This window comes from Misgurnus anguillicaudatus, chromosome 21 (assembly GCF_027580225.2).
Source record: "Misgurnus anguillicaudatus chromosome 21, ASM2758022v2, whole genome shotgun sequence".
Classification (NCBI taxonomy): Eukaryota; Metazoa; Chordata; class Actinopteri; order Cypriniformes; family Cobitidae; genus Misgurnus; species Misgurnus anguillicaudatus.
Window position 1 is genome coordinate 22814497 of NC_073357.2, and position 19763 is coordinate 22834259.

At 38.7% G+C, this 19763-nt stretch overlaps 3 protein-coding genes and 1 long non-coding RNA gene across 5 annotated transcripts; 3 read left to right on the plus strand and 1 right to left on the minus strand.

The window, feature by feature from the left end:
* The first annotated feature begins 115 nt into the window (after window positions 1–115).
* snrpf (small nuclear ribonucleoprotein polypeptide F) lies at window positions 116–1725 on the plus strand. Its single transcript, XM_055197195.1, has 4 exons — window positions 116–274; window positions 634–759; window positions 1318–1382; window positions 1484–1725. The coding sequence occupies exons 1-4, from the start codon at window positions 272–274 to the stop codon at window positions 1548–1550; spliced, it is 261 nt and encodes an 86-aa protein (XP_055053170.1). The 5' UTR covers window positions 116–271; the 3' UTR covers window positions 1551–1725.
* A 351-nt stretch (window positions 1726–2076) lies between these two features.
* Window positions 2077–8721, plus strand: amdhd1 (amidohydrolase domain containing 1). The gene is made up of 9 exons (XM_055197189.2): window positions 2077–2284; window positions 2904–3010; window positions 3097–3161; window positions 3537–3814; window positions 4036–4261; window positions 6255–6379; window positions 6456–6549; window positions 6634–6794; window positions 8160–8721. Exons 1-9 carry the CDS (start codon window positions 2145–2147, stop codon window positions 8263–8265), a joined length of 1302 nt encoding a protein of 433 aa, XP_055053164.2. The 5' UTR covers window positions 2077–2144; the 3' UTR covers window positions 8266–8721.
* On the minus strand, window positions 8491–15325 carry LOC129438442 (RPA-related protein RADX). Its single transcript, XM_073859847.1, has 15 exons — window positions 14728–15325; window positions 13683–13840; window positions 13310–13475; window positions 13007–13115; window positions 12826–12917; window positions 12613–12738; window positions 12394–12501; window positions 11870–12043; window positions 10798–10919; window positions 10646–10719; window positions 10513–10575; window positions 10380–10429; window positions 9959–10264; window positions 8789–8941; window positions 8491–8628 (listed from the first exon to the last, which is right to left on the minus strand). Exons 1-15 carry the CDS (start codon window positions 15323–15325, stop codon window positions 8507–8509), a joined length of 2421 nt encoding a protein of 806 aa, XP_073715948.1. The 3' UTR covers window positions 8491–8506.
* Window positions 10609–17985, plus strand: LOC129438464 (uncharacterized). Of its 2 annotated transcripts, none has more exons than XR_012360378.1 (6): window positions 10609–10742; window positions 11898–12029; window positions 13369–13532; window positions 13655–13849; window positions 14746–16105; window positions 17715–17985. It is a non-coding gene; the product is annotated as an uncharacterized lncRNA (long non-coding RNA). The 2 variants fall into 2 exon arrangements; XR_012360379.1 differs by having other exon boundaries at window positions 14746–15339.
* The last annotated feature ends 1778 nt before the right edge of the window (window positions 17986–19763 follow it).

Here is a 19763-nt window from a genome sequence, read left to right on the forward strand (position 1 = left end):
TATTATTTTTCTAAACGAGTCTACGTTAACCTTTCGCTGTTTTAGTTAAACTCTCATAGGTAATCTTAAATTGTTTAAATGGTGCTATTACATGCCAGTAGTGCTGGGGGCGCTGTAGGAAAACGTGCTCTAGTCTCCGCCCGTGCGGTCATAGTGCGCTCGCTGTACTTTCCTGTTTCGGCGGCAAGGCGTGCGAGTGTACTGCAGTAGCATTTGCTATTCGAATAAACACAATTTTTGCCTTCTAAAATACTGTTTAAGCAGTCCAGAGATGGTAAGTTTATAGGGGTCACGTGTAGTATATTTAATGTATGAGAGTGTGATAGATAAAGGTAAATTTGATTCATTATTGAGCATTAAAAGCGGCTAGTGTGTTAGCATCCGTAACGTAGACCGTCCGTTGTTTCAGATGGCTGATTCTTTTGATCAGTTTGTTTATATTTTTTACGGCTTAGTCTCAGTCTACTAGCCTTGGTACTGTCTACACAACAAAAAAATTCAAGCACAATAGTATTACATTTTTACCTGTACCGTAGTATTCTTGGTATCATGATAATGCGTATATTTTAGCATACACTAGATTGTGCAAGGTATTAAACGCAACGCTTAATTAAATTCGTGTCTCTTCCGCAGAGTTTGCCACTGAACCCCAAACCCTTTCTAAACGGTCTTACGGGTAAGCCCGTGATGGTGAAGCTGAAGTGGGGTATGGAGTACAAAGGGTACCTGGTATCAGTGGATGGATATATGAACATGCAGGTAAAAAGCCCCATCAAAGCATCAACAGAGCTCTTTGAAATGCAAGCTTAATTTGTAAAAATAATAAGGATCATTATTGCTTTGCCTCATGGTGTGTTATGCATTGTCCAGACAAAAACATAACATTTATTTTCAGTGTGTCATCTGTATCTGTTCTCTATGCATAGTTATTCCATAACTTAATCTGACATTCAGAGATTCTGATGTGTTTCTCACATTGCGTCCAACCCTCAAACATAAAATGTTGCATGCTGTGTTTAGGATATTACATTATTTTGTTTTCAAAGTTTGGTATGTGTTCCTGTATAGCTCAGCACAACAGGTCATGGGTTCGAACCTAGGGAACACACATACTGATAAAAGAATGTATGGCTTGTAATGCACTGTAATAGTCGCTTTGGATAAAAGTGTCTGCCAAATGCATAAATATAAATGTGTGTTTATATGACAGATATTCAACAAAACCAAATTGAGCTTTAAAATCTGTCTGTTGGCAGCACACGTCAGAGATTAACACATTTTAATTGTGCGCTCTCTCTCTCTCTGTGCTGTATCTAGCTGGCCAACACAGAAGAGTATGTGGATGGAGCATTAGCAGGTCACCTTGGTGAGGTGCTTATCAGGTGAGGTTTTGGTTTGAAATTCAGTATGTGACCCAACAATTATGACAAAATCTTTGTTGTTGTTCTCATTAACATGATTTGTGTTTCTTTTCCCCCCACAGATGTAATAATGTTTTGTATATAAGAGGAGTAGAAGAAGAAGAAGAAGATGGAGAGATGAGAGAATGAAGAGTCGATTGATTTCTTGATCTAAACAGGATTGGAAGCTGTATTGCTCAGTTTGCATTTTGTCTCAATTTTATGTGAGAATGTTTCTTTTTCTTTGTTAAATTGTTAGTTTTGTTATTTTTTACACTGTAAAAGTTATTGGGAGCACAATGACTAATAAATTGTGCAGTTTGTATGTGTTTGTCATTGCTTTTTTCTGTCTTACATTGTATCTAATATTTGGGGGGGGGTCTTGTAGCATGGTGCTAAGTATAGTGATCTGGGAAACAAGGTTTTTATGTTGTTATGTGGATTTAGATGATTAGTGTACTAGATCTTATGTGGTTGGGATTATAGTTCAAAGATGCCATTAGTTTAAAAACCAGTTTGAAATGCAAAAGAAATGTTTTACATGCATTATAAAAGTATGAGTTGCACCGTTTCTTTTTAGATTAGTTCAAACAATATAATACTGAATTTATTGGTTACATATCTACCCCCACTTTTACTGACCTTTGGTCAGGTTACCTAATTTTTGGCTTTGCTAAATATTTACCCAGCCTTTCAACTCGGAGCTCTTGTCTGAAACACTTCATTGGTAAACTGACTCTCACAATGTCTACCAGCAGTTTTAAGATTTTAGTTAAAAATGCAAAACAAGTGGTTGTAGTTTGTAGAAATGGTGAAAAGTACCTTACCAAAAATGGGATGCAGACCCTGGCGATCATTGAGAATGGCAGTGTGGTGATTGGACAGTAAGTCAGATCTGTTTTTAATATTTTTAACTAATAATGTAGTAAATGTCATTTTACTTGAGGTTTGTTAAATCTGTATTTGATAAAAAATATTTAAAAATTGGTAGCTTTCATTTACCTGACATTAAAGTTAGAAGAATAGATTATCTGACACTCCCTATTCTTCACAAATCTTAAAAATTTAGGAACAGTGGGGAAATTATTTTTATTTTGCATTATTCAAATCTCCATGTTCTCATTTACAATATTTGATAGCAATCGGAGTATGTTACACAGGTTTGGCTATACTTTTGAAAATTTGCGTTTTCTCGTAAATAATAACTTGTAAGGACATGTTGGTGGTCCTCACTAGTAAAACCTAAATTGAGACATATCAGGTTTTACTTTAAATCACTGTAAAAAGTGGAAAACTGAATTAACTTAAAAAAATCTACTTTACATTTTTCACTCAAACATATAAGTTGAAAAAACAAAATTTTGTAGGTGTTACCAATTGAAGTCATTTAAGTTGATCTGACTTTTTACATCAGATATGTGTGAGCATTACTCTAAGGATAAAAAACAAAGTCTTTGAGATGTTCTCACTGATATATTGAAACAAACTTTTTTGTATGTTTAGTGATGGCCTAATTAAAGCTGTTGGACCTGCAGATATTATTGAGTCTCAATTCAAAGGAACAAAATTTGACCAAATCCTGGATGTTTCTGGCATGTGTGTTCTTCCAGGTGTGTAACATCTACACACAAAATAAACACAGAATAAGCCATTAACTGACAATTTATAGTTTAAAAATGGCAACATATTATTGCAGGTCTGGTTGATGCGCATACACATCCAGTGTGGGCTGGAGACAGAGTGCACGAGTTTGCCATGAAGGTTTTACTTTCATTTAATTACATCCATTATTTACTGTCCTTGTGTTTTCTTTAGGGAAACCATTTTAAGTGCCATATAGCACGTGTGTAGAACCATATTGACCAATCTGGTGCTATAGTGGCGTTATCTCACCCCTGTATGGTTCTTCATAAGTGCTTTATAGGTGCTATATAGCACTAAAAATGGTTCCCCATATGATTACGAGCTTTATTGCTATTTGCCACCAATTTTTTTGTAGAGAGTATAAATGTACAAACTTTTATTTTTTTATCATATATATAAATCTTCAATCTTAAAGAACCTTGAAGACATCATCTATGTATCTTGACATCACCAGTTTCTAACGCAACTAAAAATCACTGTGTCCAAATGTAGCTGGCTGGAGCCACATATATGGAGGTGCATGAAGCAGGAGGTGGAATTCATTTTACAGTGGCACACACTCGCACGGCATCCGAACAGCATCTGTTAGAGGGGCTAAAAAGCCGCCTGGAACGGATGCTGAGAGCTGGAACTACGCTGGTGGAGTGTAAGAGTGGCTATGGACTGGAGCTTGACACAGAACTAAAGATGCTGAGGGTGATCAACTCGGCGAGGAAGTCATTGTCAATCGGGATATCAGCAACATACTGTGGAGCCCACGCAGTACCCAAGTATATACTCAAAATTTGTACTATAGACAAAGATGACCTAATGTTGATAAAGTGTTGTTGATTGAATGACAGACAAGACACATAGGACACTACTTGTTGTCGGTGCTAGGACACTGCAGTTGCTTTTTGTGGTTGTTAGGGGGTTACTTTGGAGTGTTTTAATTACAACACATAGGTCTACCTTTAATTTGCATAACTTGAACTTTCTTTATCTACTTAAGAGGTAAAACGATGGAAGAAGCCACACAGGACATTGTGGCAGTGCAGCTGCCTGCCATAAGAAAGCTAATCGATTCAGGTGAACTGCAAGTGGACAACATCGATGTATTCTGTGAGAAAGGTGTGTTCGATTTGAGCTCCACACGTCGCATACTGAAGGAAGGCAAAGATATGGGCCTCAACATCAACTTTCACGGCGATGAGCTCCATCCTATGAACTCGGCACATGTATGGATGCATCACTTCTCACTCTCACATACAATCAGCTCCATAAATATTGGAACAGAGGCACATTTTGTGTTATGTTAGCTGTTTACCAACATTCATTCCAGTCATAATATACACTTTTATGGAAATAAGTATTTGAACACCCTGCTATTCTGCAAGTTCTCCCACTTAGAAATCATGGAGGGGTCTTATATTGTCATCGTAGGTGCATGTCCACCGCGAGAGACACAATCCAAAAAAAAACCCAGAAATCACAATGCATCCATCTGCATGACACAGCTGCAAACAAGCACCCGAACACCTGAGAAAGTCAATGTTAATTTGGTACAGTAGCCTTTGTTTGCAATTACAGAGGTCAAACGGTTTGCACACACTACAGGAGGGATTCTGGCCCACTCCTCCACACAGATCTTCTCTAGATCAGTCAGGTTTCTGGCCTGTCGCTGAGAAACACGGAGTTTGAGCTCCCTCCAAAGATTCTCTATTGTGTTTAGGTCTGGAGACTACCTAGGGAACGCCAGAACCTTGATATGCTTCTTACAGAGCCACTCCTTGGTTATCCTGGCTGTGGGCTCCGGGTCATTGTCCCCTCGACCCACCTTCAATACTCTAACTGAGGGAAGGAGGTCATCCTCTCCTTAATACAATGTAGTCGCCCTGTCCCATGTGCAGGAAAACATCACCAACGCATGATGCTACCACCCCCATGCTTCACAGTAGGGATGGTGTTCTTGGGATGGTACTCATCATTCTTCTTCCTCCAAACACAATAGTGGAATTATGACCAAAAAGTTATATTTTGGTCTCATCTGACCACATGACTTTTTCACATGACTCCTCTGGATCATCCAAATGGTCATTGGCAAACTTAAGACGGGCCTGGACATGTGCTGGTTTAAGCAGGGGAACCTTCCGTGCCATGCATGATTTCAAATCATGAGTGTATTACAAACAGTAACCTTGGAAACGGTCATTCCAGCTCTTTTCAGATCATTGACCAGCTCCTCCCGTGTAGTTCTGAGCTGATTTCTCATCTTTCTTAGGATCATTGAGACCCCACGAGGTAAGATCTTGCATGGAGCCCCAGTCCGAGGGAAATTGACAGTCATGTTTAGCTGCTTCCATTTTCTAATGATTGCTCCAACAGTGGACCTTTTTTCACCAAGCTGCTTGGCAATTTCCACGTAGCCCTTTCTAGCCTTGTGGAGGTGTACAAATTTGTCTCTAGTGTCTTTGGACAGCTCTTTGGTATTGGCCATGTTAGTAGTTGGACTCTTACTGATTGTATGGGGTGGACAGGTGTCTTTATGCATCTAACAACCTCAAAAAGATGCATCTAATGTACGATAATAAATGGAGTGGAGGTGGACATTTTAAAGCAGACTAAAAGGCAGACTCTTGTGATTTCTGGATTTTTTTTTTAGATTATGTCTCTCACAGTGGACATGCACCTATGATTCAGACCCCTCCATGATTTCTAAGTGGGAGAACTTGCGAAATAGCAGGGTGTTCAAAAGAGGCCAAAAGTAATGGAACAGTTGACTTAAAAGCTGTTTTATGGACAGAGATGGGCTATTTGTTAAATGATTTCCTCATAAATGAAGGTTGTTTAAGGTCTGGAGTGGCTCTGAACCCACATCATGTAGTTCAGAGATCTCTATGCATGTGATAGAGACCATATTTAGGTTTCAAAAACCCAATCAGTCAGATAGGAGGAACATTAGAAGTGGCCAGATCAACAATTTGGTACATTCTGAATAAAAAAAACACTGTGGTGAGTTTAACAACAACAAAAAATTCCTGAATGGCCATATAAAATAACAATGGTGGATGATTGCATTATCCAGTAATTGGATTAAATGTTTGTAAATAACACAAAATGTTCAATATTTTTGGAGCTGACTGTACACATTACCATCTATTCTGGCACTTTATCATCTCTTTTGTACACAGAGATCTTTTTCTCTTCCATCACCCCTCTATTCTCTTATAGATTGGAGCAGAACTTGGGGCTTTAGCCATCAGCCATTTAGAAGAGGTGACGGATGAGGGCATTGCTGCCATGGCAACCGCTAAAACATCAGCAGTCCTCTTGCCCACCACCGCCTACATTTTAAGGTAAAATATATTACATCTGTGACACTTTCACCCTCATGTAAGATTAGTGTTTTGATTCTCATTATGTCTTTTTAAGGCTTTCTCCACCACGTGCAAGAGATATGCTTGATTCAGGGGTCATAGTAGCTCTCGGTAGTGACTTCAACCCTAACGCCTACTGCTGCTCAATGGTGACCATAACACACAGTTTTACACATAATGATATTAATTCTAACATAAACATGACAATTTGACCAGCCTGATGTGTTTATTAGCCTATGGTGATGCACTTGGCCTGTGTGATGATGAAGATGTCTATGACAGAAGCTCTAGCTGCAGGCACCATAAATGCAGCTTATGCCCTTAACCGTTCACATACGCATGGATCGCTTGAAATCGGGAAACAGGGAGACCTTCTGATCATCAATGCACCACGGTAAACTTGCATGCATTGCTTGAGAGCATCAATTTATAAACATTTTAAAGCGGTAAAGCACTGCGTTAGCCACGCAAAGATCATGGGTTTAGTTACAGAGATGACGGACATGCTGTTAACTCATTCCCCGCCAGCCATTTTTTTAAAAATTGCCCGCCAGCATTTTTTGTGATTTTTACAAAAGGTTCACAAAATGCCTTCCAGGAAGAAATTTTTCTAAAAAAATATAAACATACAAATATATCAAATGAAAGAACAGACCCTCTGCTTTCAAACAAACAATAAACAAACAAACAAAACGGGGAAAACCCGTTTCATCCTATATATATTTTTTGTATCTGCATATAAACTCCTAAATATGGGTATTTTTCTTTAAAAATATTTTTTAGCAAAAAGCTGCAGGGTTCCCAAGGACCTTTCAAGGACTTTCTAGGTCCAATAGCCTCAAGTACTAAATGCGGGGACACATTTCAAGTAAGAGCAAGGTTACATCGTGTTACCTTAGTTTTAAGATACATTGTTAACTCGCGCTGCGTCACTGCAGTGATACTTTGGGGACGCCTCCAATGATAAGTGCGTCTGAATGTGTATATCAAATTCAACCAATGGTGAGGCTTAACGACAAAGACAGGGTGACGCGGGAGCCAGGAAGTATATCTGAAATATTGCCAAAGACAGCGTTACAGGGATGCAGGAAGTATGGCAAGGGAGACGCAGCATCTCGTTCCCTTCACATGGAACAACAGTTACATACGTAACCCAAGACGTTTTCATGTGTCAAACACATCTATGCAAAAAAGCATTTTGGTATGAATCAACATTCGCATATAGAAGATATAGGCATTTAAAGCGAACAGTTTAGCACGTGTGCTTAAAAAGTCTAGAATTTTTATGATATCCTACAATACACAAGGAATAATATGGATATTCCAGAAAACTTCTTGCATAAAATAGATTCAAGCACTTTCAATGACCTGTATCTATGTATGTATATTTTCAAAAACTTCCCAGGCCTTGAATTTTTCTACCCAAATTCACAAACTTTCAAGGATTTCAAGGACCCGTGGGAACCCTGAAGCTAAAATAAATGCATTTTTATATATGATTTGGCTTAAGTTTTTTTTTTAATTGGGTAAGTAGATCATTGTTGTATTGCAGATTAACATAAAAATTCTTCAGAAACACCTTTTTTATGCAAATGTTTTTTCTTAATAGACGAGATAACTTGTCAATGGCGGGGAAAGAGTTAAAAATGTATAGATTGAGTGCACTGTAAGAAACTTTGGATAAAAGCGACTGCCAATGAAACATTGAAAATAAATCAGTCTGAATTATGATTTTGTCTGCTTTTTGTTTGTGGTACAGGTGGGAACATCTGATCTATCAGTTTGGGGGCCATCAGGAACTCATCAGATATGTCATAATCAAAGGAGAAATTGTTTATGAGAATAACAAAGTACTGAGCCTTTGAGGTTAAGCATCTATCTAATGAAGCAAAAATACATCAACACTACAAGTTGATTATGAAGGAACATTTATTTAGCATTGGCACTGTTACATTAATCAATAACAAAATAAATATATAATTAAATAGATACAAAATAAATATATAATTAAATAGATATACAATGTTTGTTAATAAATACATTTATTGACATAAATAAAGGTAAAAAGATAAAAATTAAAGGTAAAAGCAATAGAATGTTTTTCTATTACCGTAATGGAAATGCACGGTTTAGCACAAACTCCACCTTGTCTCCACCTAATGCGCACGCCTCTAACACGCATAGCAATCGTTGATTGGTGAGTTGATCGGCTGTGGTGATCAGGTCAGCTGTGGGACAAGAAAGAAAACTGGATTTAAACTCACTAGTTTATATGAATAATAAATTCATCTTATATCACCCCTGTGATATGGCTTTACTGATTTGTCTGTAATAGCCTGGTTATTTTCCACAGTCTACCATTAGTTTCATTATCATCTTCATACTTACCTGGGCTTGGGGGTGGGGCATGTGGTGAAAACCCTCCATGTGATAAGAGAGACTCCCATGAGTTATCATGTGAAAGGGGGAGAGGCGCCCAGTGCAAGTTTCCAGGGCCAGTAGGCAGAAAAATAACATCAAGGGTCACTCCATCTGACAAAGCTGCGGGCATACCAGTAGAAAAATATTTAATCACAAGAAGCATCCCATCCGTGAAAGACCAACACAGGAGTTTAAATTGACCTTTCGCTAAGCCACGCCCCCCTTAGTTATTGCTTCGAACTCGGACAAACAAAAGGTTGCTAGCGGTTTTACAATGGGAGATTTTAATTTAAAAACCTTGTCACGGGATGTTTTTGATATATTTTGGACACAGAAGGACCACCTCTTATCGAGGAGCATTCAAGGGGGACTTAAATTTAAGGGATATTAATATAAAGATTTTAATATAAATATGATGATAAACAAGATTAATTTGGAAGTGAGGGTTTACATATCACAATGCAAGCAGGTGAAGCCGCATTATACGGTCGTCACGATAGCACAAGCTATCTAACGTTATCTAACTTACCTGAGGCGAGGCTGTTTTAGTACATAATGATTGCGATTAAATAATAATAATAATTAGGTGACGTACGCACAGATAAAAGCATTGTTGCTTCGACTTACCTTAGGACAAATGTATACATCCTTCCTTGTTGATCTGGACATTAACGTGGCACTTTAAAAATACATTTTATTGCACATCCTCCCAAGATACCAGGGATTAGGGTTATAAATACCCCAGGCACATTGTTTTATCATTTTGGCAGCATAAACACAATAAAATCGATGTAGGCTTATGATCTTACAATGCTTTTCTATTGCGCTGAAACATGGATGTATAGGTTTCTGCGGAACAAAAAAGGGGCGTTTTTCAAATGTTTTCCCAAAATTGGGAAACGCCTCTTTTTGTTCCGCAGAGACCCCCCTTCTCAAAAATGCATTTGGGAATAGCCAACTCAATTTGAGCCATTCAGACAAAGAGATGAAAAAATACCTATTTCAGTTTAAAAAATGCGCCAAAATTGCCCAAGTGCCAGTCTAAGTGCAACTGAACTGCCATTGGCTCGTCTGCGTTCGAGGGGTGGGGCTTGGCGATAGGTCAATTGACAATAGAGAGTTTTTGTAAAAGCCTACCTCTCATTGTTAGGGTGAAGTAGCCTGTGTAGCAGGAGGCGGGGCTAAATGACTGCAGCTCTCTTTGTGGGAGGAGCTTGTGAAAGGCGTTGGCTTGCATCCCCACAGCAGCAGCCTGAATGTGTCGTCGCTCATAACAAAAAACCCGTGGCAGTGTTTCAAGGGCAGCACGGGTCAGTCCCAGCCGTGAGGTCATGGGACTAGTGGGCGGAGTCGAGAAGTCTTCATCATCCTCTTCATCATCATTACTGTCGTCGTCACATTCTCCAACCAGAAACTCCATAGCACCATCAAACAAAGAGAAATCTGCCAACATGGTCATTAAGATTACATAAACATTGTGTAACACATCACACTATTTAGAAACAGAGCTCTAGGGTGTGGAATAAAGTTTTTTTTTAAAGTATTTAAGTGATAATACCTCTCTCTGCATCATCTTCTATTACTGGCGGCTGCAGAGGTGGTGCTAACCTGATAAAAAGTCATAGTTATTATTACTCTTTACTAAATAAAGGCTCTGTTAGTGACAAAAACTGTATCTTATCCCTTCATACCTCTTTCTAGGGGTGGTACTGCTGAAAAGTTTTCTCTTCACAGATGTCCGTTGAGGTTCAATCCTGTAATACAAAACCACAAACAATTACAAACAAACTTAAATGATGATCACAAGAGCACAAATATACAAACCTCTCTCTTTGGCGTGGCACTCTAGGGCTGAGCGGAGCAGAAGGAAGATCTGAATACTGTGTTTGCTCGCTGTCCTGTAAAAGAAAGAAACATCAAGGTGGTGTTCATTGTTGGATATGCAGCATTATGGGTCATTTGTTACTGTGTGTAACCTCTCTGTGGTGATAGCAGGCCGCAGTGATGACACACTGAATAGCAAATCTCCGCCTTTCTCTGTAATTCAACCTCTCGCATGCTAATTTGATCTCTCCTCCACTGATGAGACCAGCTTCCCCTGCACACACACACATTGAAATTTACCACTTAAAGAGCTCTAAGGGCCAATTCACACCGGCTGCGTGGCGTATCTGTTGCATGTCAGTTGCGTGGCGGCTGCGTCGCGTTTTCTGTGTCTGTACATAGCAGAAGCATGCCTGACGCAGTGCTAACGCGCTGCTGTTGCTATAGGTGACATATATTTTGCCTGGAAACGCTTCCAAGACGCTTGCGTGTGGCGTGAAAAATAGGCATCGGTGCTATTCCTAGCATGCACGCGTTTTCGGCGCGGCTCGAGCCGCGCCTGAGACGTGCGTGTCATGCAGGCGGTGTGAACTGCTAACATGGGAGCCTAATTAAAAACGGACACGCCACGCAGCTGAGACGCACAGGCCACGCAGCCGATGTGAATCGGCCCTTAATCATCTTCAAGAGGACATTTCACAAGACTTTTTTAAGATGTCAAATAAATCTTTGGTGTCTCCAGAGTACGCATGTGAGATTTGAGCTCAAAATACCATAAAGATAATTTATGATAGCATGTTAAATTTGCCACTTTGTAGGTGTGAGCAAAAATGTGTCCCTTTAAAATAAGCTGATCTCTGCATTAAATGGCAGTGCCGTGGTTGGATAGTGCAGATTAAGGGCCGGTATTATCCCCTTCTGACATCACAGGGGGAGCCAATTATTTAATTTTTTCACATGCTTGCAGAGAATGGTTTACCAAAACTAAGTTACTGGGTTGATCTTTTTCTATGTTGATAGAAGCACTGGGGACCCAATTATAGCACTTAAACATGGAAAAGTCAGATTTTCATGATATGTCCCCTTTAAATGTATTTTTGTAAGTTTTCCAGTCTACCATCAGGGGGCACTGTTCGCTGCTTGGATGATGTACATGTTATTTTGCTTCAGCATGCATTGCGAAACTCCACTTTCATACTGACTACATTCTCTTGGGCATCTAACCTTGTCTGTTTTCCATGAAAATATGCAGTGAAACAGGAAGAGGCGGGTAGTTGAAGTATCCTCCAATCACAGCCCTTTCTAGCATGCTGCTCTCATCCACCTGCTTCAGCCACTGGAGAAACTGTCGGATTGGACGTACCCCTCTGTATGGCATCACAGGGTGAGAACCTGTGCCTGAAAAAAATAATTACCCATAACACCACAAAAATGTCACACACAGAGGTCATAAAATGTCATTCATCTAGGCGCAGTTTCCCGGACCGAGTTTAGATTAATCCAGGACTAGGCCTTAGTTATATTAGGACATTTATGTAGTTTTTACAAACGTACCTTACAAATAAACAATATTGGTGTGCATCTTGACACAAAACAATGGCACTAATGTATGTTTAGATATGTCAGGGCAAGATGTTTTTAAATGAAGGCAGCTCAAACATTCATTTTAGTTTGGGACTAGCATAAACCCTGTCCGGGAAACCGTCCCTATGTTTGTGATTGTTACGTGTAATAGGTGTATGTTTTACCTGTGCAGTAAACCTGAGTCAGTGATGTATTTGTGAGATACCCAAACATTGTAGCTCTGTCAACTGTACTTCTGATAACTCTTAATCTAGTACAGACAACCAGTGACACTTGATAACAAAAAAGAGAGACAAAATTCTCAAAACTTACATATTGTTATGTGTAAAAACTGCATAAAAGTGATAAAAGGCAAATGAAGAGAAGATGCAGCGACTAGTTACTTGGATAGATTCGACTTTGAATTTCAGGCTGTGATGTGGAGAAAAGCTTGATCATGATTGGCTTATCTGACGTTCCATCCTCCAACTGGAGCCACCGATACTCTTCCAACTCTGACCTTTGCCCATCTGCAAATGAACAGATGTCATTTTTGTTTACAGTACTTGCGTTAACACCTTAAACGCTTGTTTGTCCGCATGTACTGTATGTCTTACCTTGCCTCCTGACACGTTCTGATCGACCTATGAAAATCACCACACCAATGACATCACAGATGTCGCCATGTGGACAACTAGGAAGTTCCCGGCTGTAAAACATGACACAATTTACGCCATGCAAATCTTTCACTTTGATGTAAGACTTATAAAGGATGTAAAATGTGATCTGTACACAAACCTGCAGATGAACGTATGAGGCAGGTCTGGCAATGCCCAATCGGGGGAAATTTGGTTCTTGGGGATGATGGAAATTTGAGCAGTGGGATTCCTGGAATTAAGACTGATCTCGATGTGATCAAAACAAGAAACAGAAAAATTACTGCGATTGGCAAAAATATTTAACGTAACTACCATATGTTTAAATACAGTATTTATCATATAATGTACCACAGGGGTCTCCAACCTTTTTGGGCACCAAGTTGGAGACCACTGATTTACCACACGCAAAAGTTCATACGCATGTTTGTTATATTTTACGTACCGATGTGTGGCTCTGATTCTTGCCCTGAGCGACTGCTAAAACTTTCCTTGACTCTGTAGTGACTCAATTTCAAAACTTGACCAGGCTGCAGGATTCTATACCAGTCAAAACAAAGTGTGTTCCACAGCACAACACAAGCACTGGAAGTGCCATCTGCAACCAGTAACTCTGCCTGAGGGTACGGGAGAGATACACAGAGAAATAACGTAATTAAAAAGAGAAAGTGAGTAAAAAACATTTTTTACATTTCTTAACAAATAAAACTTTAAATTGTTAAAACAATATTTATGAAGTTGAATAATTTGTGCTAATAGTTATCATACTTTCATGTTTCTATATTATTAGAGATAGAAAAGAATGTTCATTAGGAGACCTCTGCCTTATAGGGACATTCACATTTCTGATCTGCCTTCCCATAATACATCAGTCTGGATTTGTGCAGGATCCGTACACACACAGCTCCATCGAACCGCCGAGATCCACTTAAGAAACGTCTGCGTATTACAGCGAGTGAAATTGTGGACCGTGTATCTGCCAAAAGTAAAGGATTGCACAACCAACAGCATGAACTAAAAATCACATCCAAAGTATTTATAAAGACAAATTAGAATTCCTTCTACTGAATGGACAGCATTTCTAGACATTATTTTGACATTTATAATTTAAAACAACATGTGTACACTTCCTAAAAGATGATCATGAAAATCACTTACCATAGTTAGTACAGTCTGAGATTACTAAATTAATATGTAATTAAATTATTTAAAAAGATTGTAATAATTTTGCCTACAATCTGTCTTATTTGAATTACAATGGTGACCATTTACTGCAGTTTTGTGATAGTAAAGATAATAAAATCATATTAAACTAATCCTGTTATTTATTTTGTCTAAACCAGGGGTGGGAAACCCTGGGTTCTGAAGGGCCACTATCCTGCAGAGTTTAGTTCTAACCTTAAATGGATAGTTCACCCCAAAATAAAAATTCTGTCATCATTTACTCACTCTCATGTTGTTACAAACCTGTATAAATTTCTTTGTTCTGATCAACACGAATGAAAATACTTTGAGAAATGTTTGTAACCAAACCGATCAGAAGCCCCATTGACTTCTATAGGACAAAAGAATACTATGGAAGTGAATGGGGTTCATTAACGTTTTGGTAACAAACATTTATCAAAATATCTTCCTTTGTGTTCATTAGAACAAAGAAATTTGAGAGTGAGAAAATGAAATACAGAATTTTCATTTTGGGTGAACTATCCCTTTAATTAAACACGCCTAAAAAAACAAAACAAATAAAAGTCTTTAAGTTTACTTGGAAATTAAATGTAGGTGTGTTTGCTTAGGGTTAAAGCTAAACTTTCCCATCTCTGGTTAAAACTTTTTACAGTCTATTATCTAAACTCATGTACACACCCTCTATTTCATCCCCAGATTCCTCCTCGGCACCAGGTTCAGATGGGGGTGTGTCCCGCCACATCTCTCCGTAAAAGTCCTGATTATTCCACAGCGGCAGGTACGAGCTTCTCCGGGCTCTGAGCGGACCTGCATCCGGTTCTCCTCCCATCCACGGAATAGACCTCACATTCACCGACGAGAGTGCCCGAAGAGCCGCATCACCGCCGGACATTCTGTCCACCTCCAGACTACAGACATGATACGTGCCGCCGTCTCCATCGTTATCCTCGCCGCGGCTGAACTCCACATTCCGTATGACGGACCCGCAGTGCAGTTTATTCCTGCTGATGAGTCTATTGACAGCGGGATCCAGCGATACGCGGATCTTACAATCTCCGTCCGTGATGGTAGCATCAAACAGACTGTCTGACATAGAAATAACGTCTGGAAAACGGATTTCGAAGTCTGGGTCTCTGCCGTAGCGTTCCAGAGAGATCACGTACAACGGTTCCGAGTGGGTTCGCGCCCTTGGGGAGGCAGAGGTTTTGGATGTTAACTTATTTAGAGTCTTTTTGAGCGTGCAACACTCAGAGGAGCTACCTGACAACGCGGCCATGTTTGCTTGACGCGGTAAACAACACACCAATGCATTATGGGAGTTGTAGTTCAGAATGAGAGCATTTTCCCCCACACTTTTATTCCAGTTAAGTTAGCAGTTTTAGTAAACAATTCAACTTAAGTTTATTTCTTTATTTATGTCTTGATCACAATAGGTCCACACCCAAACCATGTTGTTGTTTTTTTGTTGTTGTTGTTGTTTGTAAAAGTGTAGCATGGTTTTTAGCAAAACCATGGTTTTGAAAACCCTGTTGTTGTCAAAACCATGGTTATTTTGTGGTTACCATGGTTTTACTACAGTACCCATATTTTTTTGTTTTAACGTAGTAAAACCATGGTTAATTTTCGTAAGTGCAATTACAGAGGTATCAAGAAACAGCTATGTTTTTACACTTAATTTATACTTATAATGTATTCCTATGTGGTTGTGTTACATGTATTTAAAATTAAAATAAAATGAGAAGTATGTGAACTGCTAACTGTTGGCGTTTTAACAAATATTGTAAAATGTAATTAAAAAGCAAACAATCAGAATCAAATTATATAAACTGCTATGTACACAAGCTTTTTTCACAGTAGTGGCCCCTAGCGGAGTCAAGAGGGATAAGGTATAGAGACAGACTTCAGACCAATCTTGCAAATGTATGAATTACAGAAGGTATACTTAACTGACGTTTTGGAAAATACGTATTAACAATAAGGTACAGCTTAAGGCACAACCTAAGATCGACATAGAGCTAAGAAGGTTTCGAGAAATGCGTCCCAGAACAGATAAAATGTGAGTATTGTGTATTGATTGCAAAACAACTGGAACTGCTTTGATCATATTGGGGTGGTTTCCTGGACAGGCCTTATCCTAGTCCTAGACTTAAATGCATGTTTGTGCTGCCTTCATTTAAAAACATCTTGTATATCTTAGGGATGCACCGATAGGATTTTTTTTGGCCGATACCGATTCCGATTTAAACAGACAACTTCTGACCGATACCGATATTAAACACTTGTATACAATACTATACAGTTGGTCTATTAGCTAGTTTATTTCTGCATAAAATTATTTTGACTGAACATGGATTGGATCAAATTAACATTCAACTGACCAACATAATAAGAGAGGCACAAATTAAGCTAAAACAAATATAATAAGACAGCATGACAACCTTCAAAGGTGGTTTTTGCTATTCAACATTTATTTTATTAACATCATTAACTCATTTTTTACACATAATGGATTTCTTTATGCAGTTAATTAATAAACAATCGGTATCGGCCTTTCTCATGCTATTGCCGATATGCCGATGGTTTCAAATTCATCAAAAATCGGCAGATAAATATCGGTGGCCGATACATCGGTGCATCACTAGTATATCTAAAGATTTATTTTGTCTTAAAGGACAAGTTTGGTATTTTACACTTAAAGCCCTGTTTTCAGATTGTTTATGATGAAATAGAACGGTTTTGACTGAAATTTTGACAAATGATGCTGGCCCGAGAATTTTCGGGTGTTTCTTGTATCACCAACCACCTCTATAATGGCTGTATAGGTGCACAGGAACAATCCTTCCTAAAATGCATTAAACTTTCATTTACAAAGACGTGAGGCTCACCGAGTGGTCGGGGGTGTTCACTGATATGCTCGCACGGAAATCGCTGCAAAATACGCATTCCAACAGGTTTTATCGTAGTTTTTGTCCAGCTCCATTGACTTGTATTAGATGTGCTGTGAGGTACGGTATTACTCCGCGCTGGGAACTTTGTTTGTATTCTTGCAATTGGCAAAGGTGGATTATCGCCACCAACTGGGCTTGAGTGTTTATTATTCAAGCTCTAAACGGAAGAATGTACGGGTGTGAGGCGTAAGGAAAAATAGGTCCACAAGTTTACAACGAATGCTAAAAAAACACCTGTTGGAGGGCGTCTTTTGCGGCGGTTTTTGTGTGGGCATGTTAGTGAACACCCCTGACCACTCGGTGCGTTTCACGTCTTTGTAGACGAAAGTTTGGTGCATTTTGGGAGGGATTGTTTCAGTGCACCTGTGCAGCCATTGTAGAGGTGGGAGGTGAAGCAACAAACACCCGAAAATTCTCGGGGCAGCCGCATGTGTCGAAGTTTCAGCCAAAATCGTTCTATTTTATCATAAACAATCTGAAAACAGGGCTTAAAGTGTAAAATACCGAACTTGTCCTTTAAGACGCACAACAGTATTGTTTTTTTTTTTTTGTAAAAACTACTTAGATGTCCTTCTATAACCAAGGCCTAGATTATTCTATATAACTGCCCAATTAAATATGTAAATAATTAATTTAATAAGACATGATTATATATGTCTGCTAGTCTCATTTGCTTCTGCATCACATAGGTGTGTTCTGACCTGTGGTATTTTGTAGGGTTTTGTGCCGCACATGGAACCTCACATCAAGAATAAACGACCAAACACTGTAATGTGCACAAAGTACACAGTGATGGCACAAACGAGATCACACCCATAGGTACATACAAAGTCCACTGAACATCAATGGTTATCAATGAATATCAATGGTTTATAACTGTAAACAATATGACTCTCCTATATTTTTTTACAATATCCAGATTGTACAGTAAGATCGGATAATGTATTCATTTAATAGCATACTGTAAAAAGACAATGGTTTCTTTTTTATGTAAGCTTCATTTGTAGTTTACACCTAAATGGCATGAATTTAATAAAGATGTCCCCATCTGTTATTTACCAACAGAAGTTCTTTTTTTGTTTAAGCACGATTTAAGGGTCATCTAGTAGCTACAGGTTGAGCACGGTCTGTTCACAAATGCAGACATTGCTCTAGATTTATAACTTTATATATCACCAACTTCACTGAGACCTAAATGTCTACTAGATACCTCTATGCACTACACTGACTGAAGATACCCACCTTATTATTTAATTGCATATGCAACTCACATTTGCAATGAAGTCTCGAGTTTGTTTCTGTTTAATGCTATGACAAATTATGTGAGTAAAATAACAATTTGATTTTCCTTGAAAAATATGCTTCATTGACAGCATGGGCTCAGGCTGATACAAGTTTGTGCAAAACCAGATGCTCCATTTTAACCTAAAATGGGTCACATGTCTAGGGTGTTTCCCTGCCTCAACTTGAGATAGCTGTGATATGCTATCTTTTATAGATTTGATAATGTTCCAGAAGGAACAATGAAAGAAATTTGACCTTTGTGCTAAAGAAGTTTGCTTTTTTAGTCAATGTCAAATTTGTTTGCACTATTTCAGATGACTAATCACATATGTATAGCAGTTCTTTAATGTAACGTTCAATGTAAGACACTTGGCACCTGCTTTATGTGAATATACTACTCTATATGTAAACTAAAAACCTATGCATTGTCATGCACAGTTTTATTTTTTATAGACATTGCTGGTGTATGACCTACTTAAAAGAAGCTATATAAAGAAACACACTGGGCTGTTTATTATGCCCTGTCCTCAGCAAGACTACCGGCTGCTGGATGGTGAAATACTGTACTGTTGGGTCTGTCAGAAACACTGTCATTGCAATATTTTATTAGTTCCTTATTTAGAAGAAACAGAAAGTAATTGCATACTACATTGCTTAGTCCAGTCTGACTTATAATTGTGAACTGTTCATGCAAGTTTAATCAATTTTAGCCTGGTGGAGTTTGAAAAATAAAATGGCATCCAAAAGCGGCTGGATCACAAAATTTAGTGTAAACAAAGTGATGTTTTCACTTTTTAAACCATTTGATTGCATTTCTAGTGAGTTTAAAGGGATAGTTCACCCAATAATGAAGGTTCTGTCGTCATTTGCTCACTCTCATGTTGTTACCAACTTATTCATTTCGCTGTTCTGATGAACACACAGGAAGGTATTTTGAGAAATGTTTGTAACCAAACCGCTCGTGGACCCCATTTACTTCCATAGGGTGAGTAAATGATGACAGAATTTTTATTTTATGGTGAACTATCCCTTTAATATATGGGATTAGTTATCACAAAGGTGCTCTCTGTTTATATTTGAAGCAGAATTCCTTTACGCTGCCTATCCAATCTGTCCGAATATGTTTCCCGGAACTGCCTTCATGCCGGCAAAGTTGTTGCCTCATGAGGCAGCGAGGCAACAAATCAGTTGCCTTGGTATACCCAGTCTCATGTAGATGTGTAGAAATAGCACGAAGTGTTACAATCGTGCAATATATTCGTCAAATTCCACTTTGGCGTCCATATGATGTGTCAGTCCTTCCCATTCACTTAAACGGCGCATCTTTTTGTCATTTTATTTATTGGTTTCTTAATTTTTTCTGTTTTTTTAAACCATTTTCACTTGGGTTTAGGGTTTGAGATTTGCATGAGGAGGTTATTTAATATACAGGTTTCTCCATGTTTTTGTCTATATTTAAGCCATGGCCGCTTGGAGTTGGGG

Bases quoted from the DNA above. Each gene is read 5' to 3' on its own strand.
- snrpf (XM_055197195.1), top strand. The intron at 760-1,317 runs GTAAAAAGCCCC...TGCTGTATCTAG, and splicing joins ATGGATATATGAACATGCAG to CTGGCCAACACAGAAGAGTA. The intron at 1,383-1,483 runs GTGAGGTTTTGG...TTCCCCCCACAG, and splicing joins CTTGGTGAGGTGCTTATCAG to ATGTAATAATGTTTTGTATA.
- amdhd1 (XM_055197189.2), top strand. From the start codon at position 2,145: ATGTCTACCAGCAGTTTTAAGATTTTAGTTAAAAATGCAAAACAAGTG. The intron at 2,285-2,903 runs GTAAGTCAGATC...TTGTATGTTTAG, and splicing joins GGCAGTGTGGTGATTGGACA to TGATGGCCTAATTAAAGCTG. The intron at 3,162-3,536 runs GTTTTACTTTCA...GTCCAAATGTAG, and splicing joins TGCACGAGTTTGCCATGAAG to CTGGCTGGAGCCACATATAT.
- LOC129438442 (XM_073859847.1), bottom strand. From the start codon at position 15,325: ATGGCCGCGTTGTCAGGTAGCTCCTCTGAGTGTTGCACGCTCAAAAAG. The intron at 10,720-10,797 runs GTTACACACAGT...TTTCTTTTACAG, and splicing joins CCTGCTATCACCACAGAGAG to GACAGCGAGCAAACACAGTA. The intron at 10,576-10,645 runs GTTTGTATATTT...TTTGTATTACAG, and splicing joins GTGCCACGCCAAAGAGAGAG to GATTGAACCTCAACGGACAT.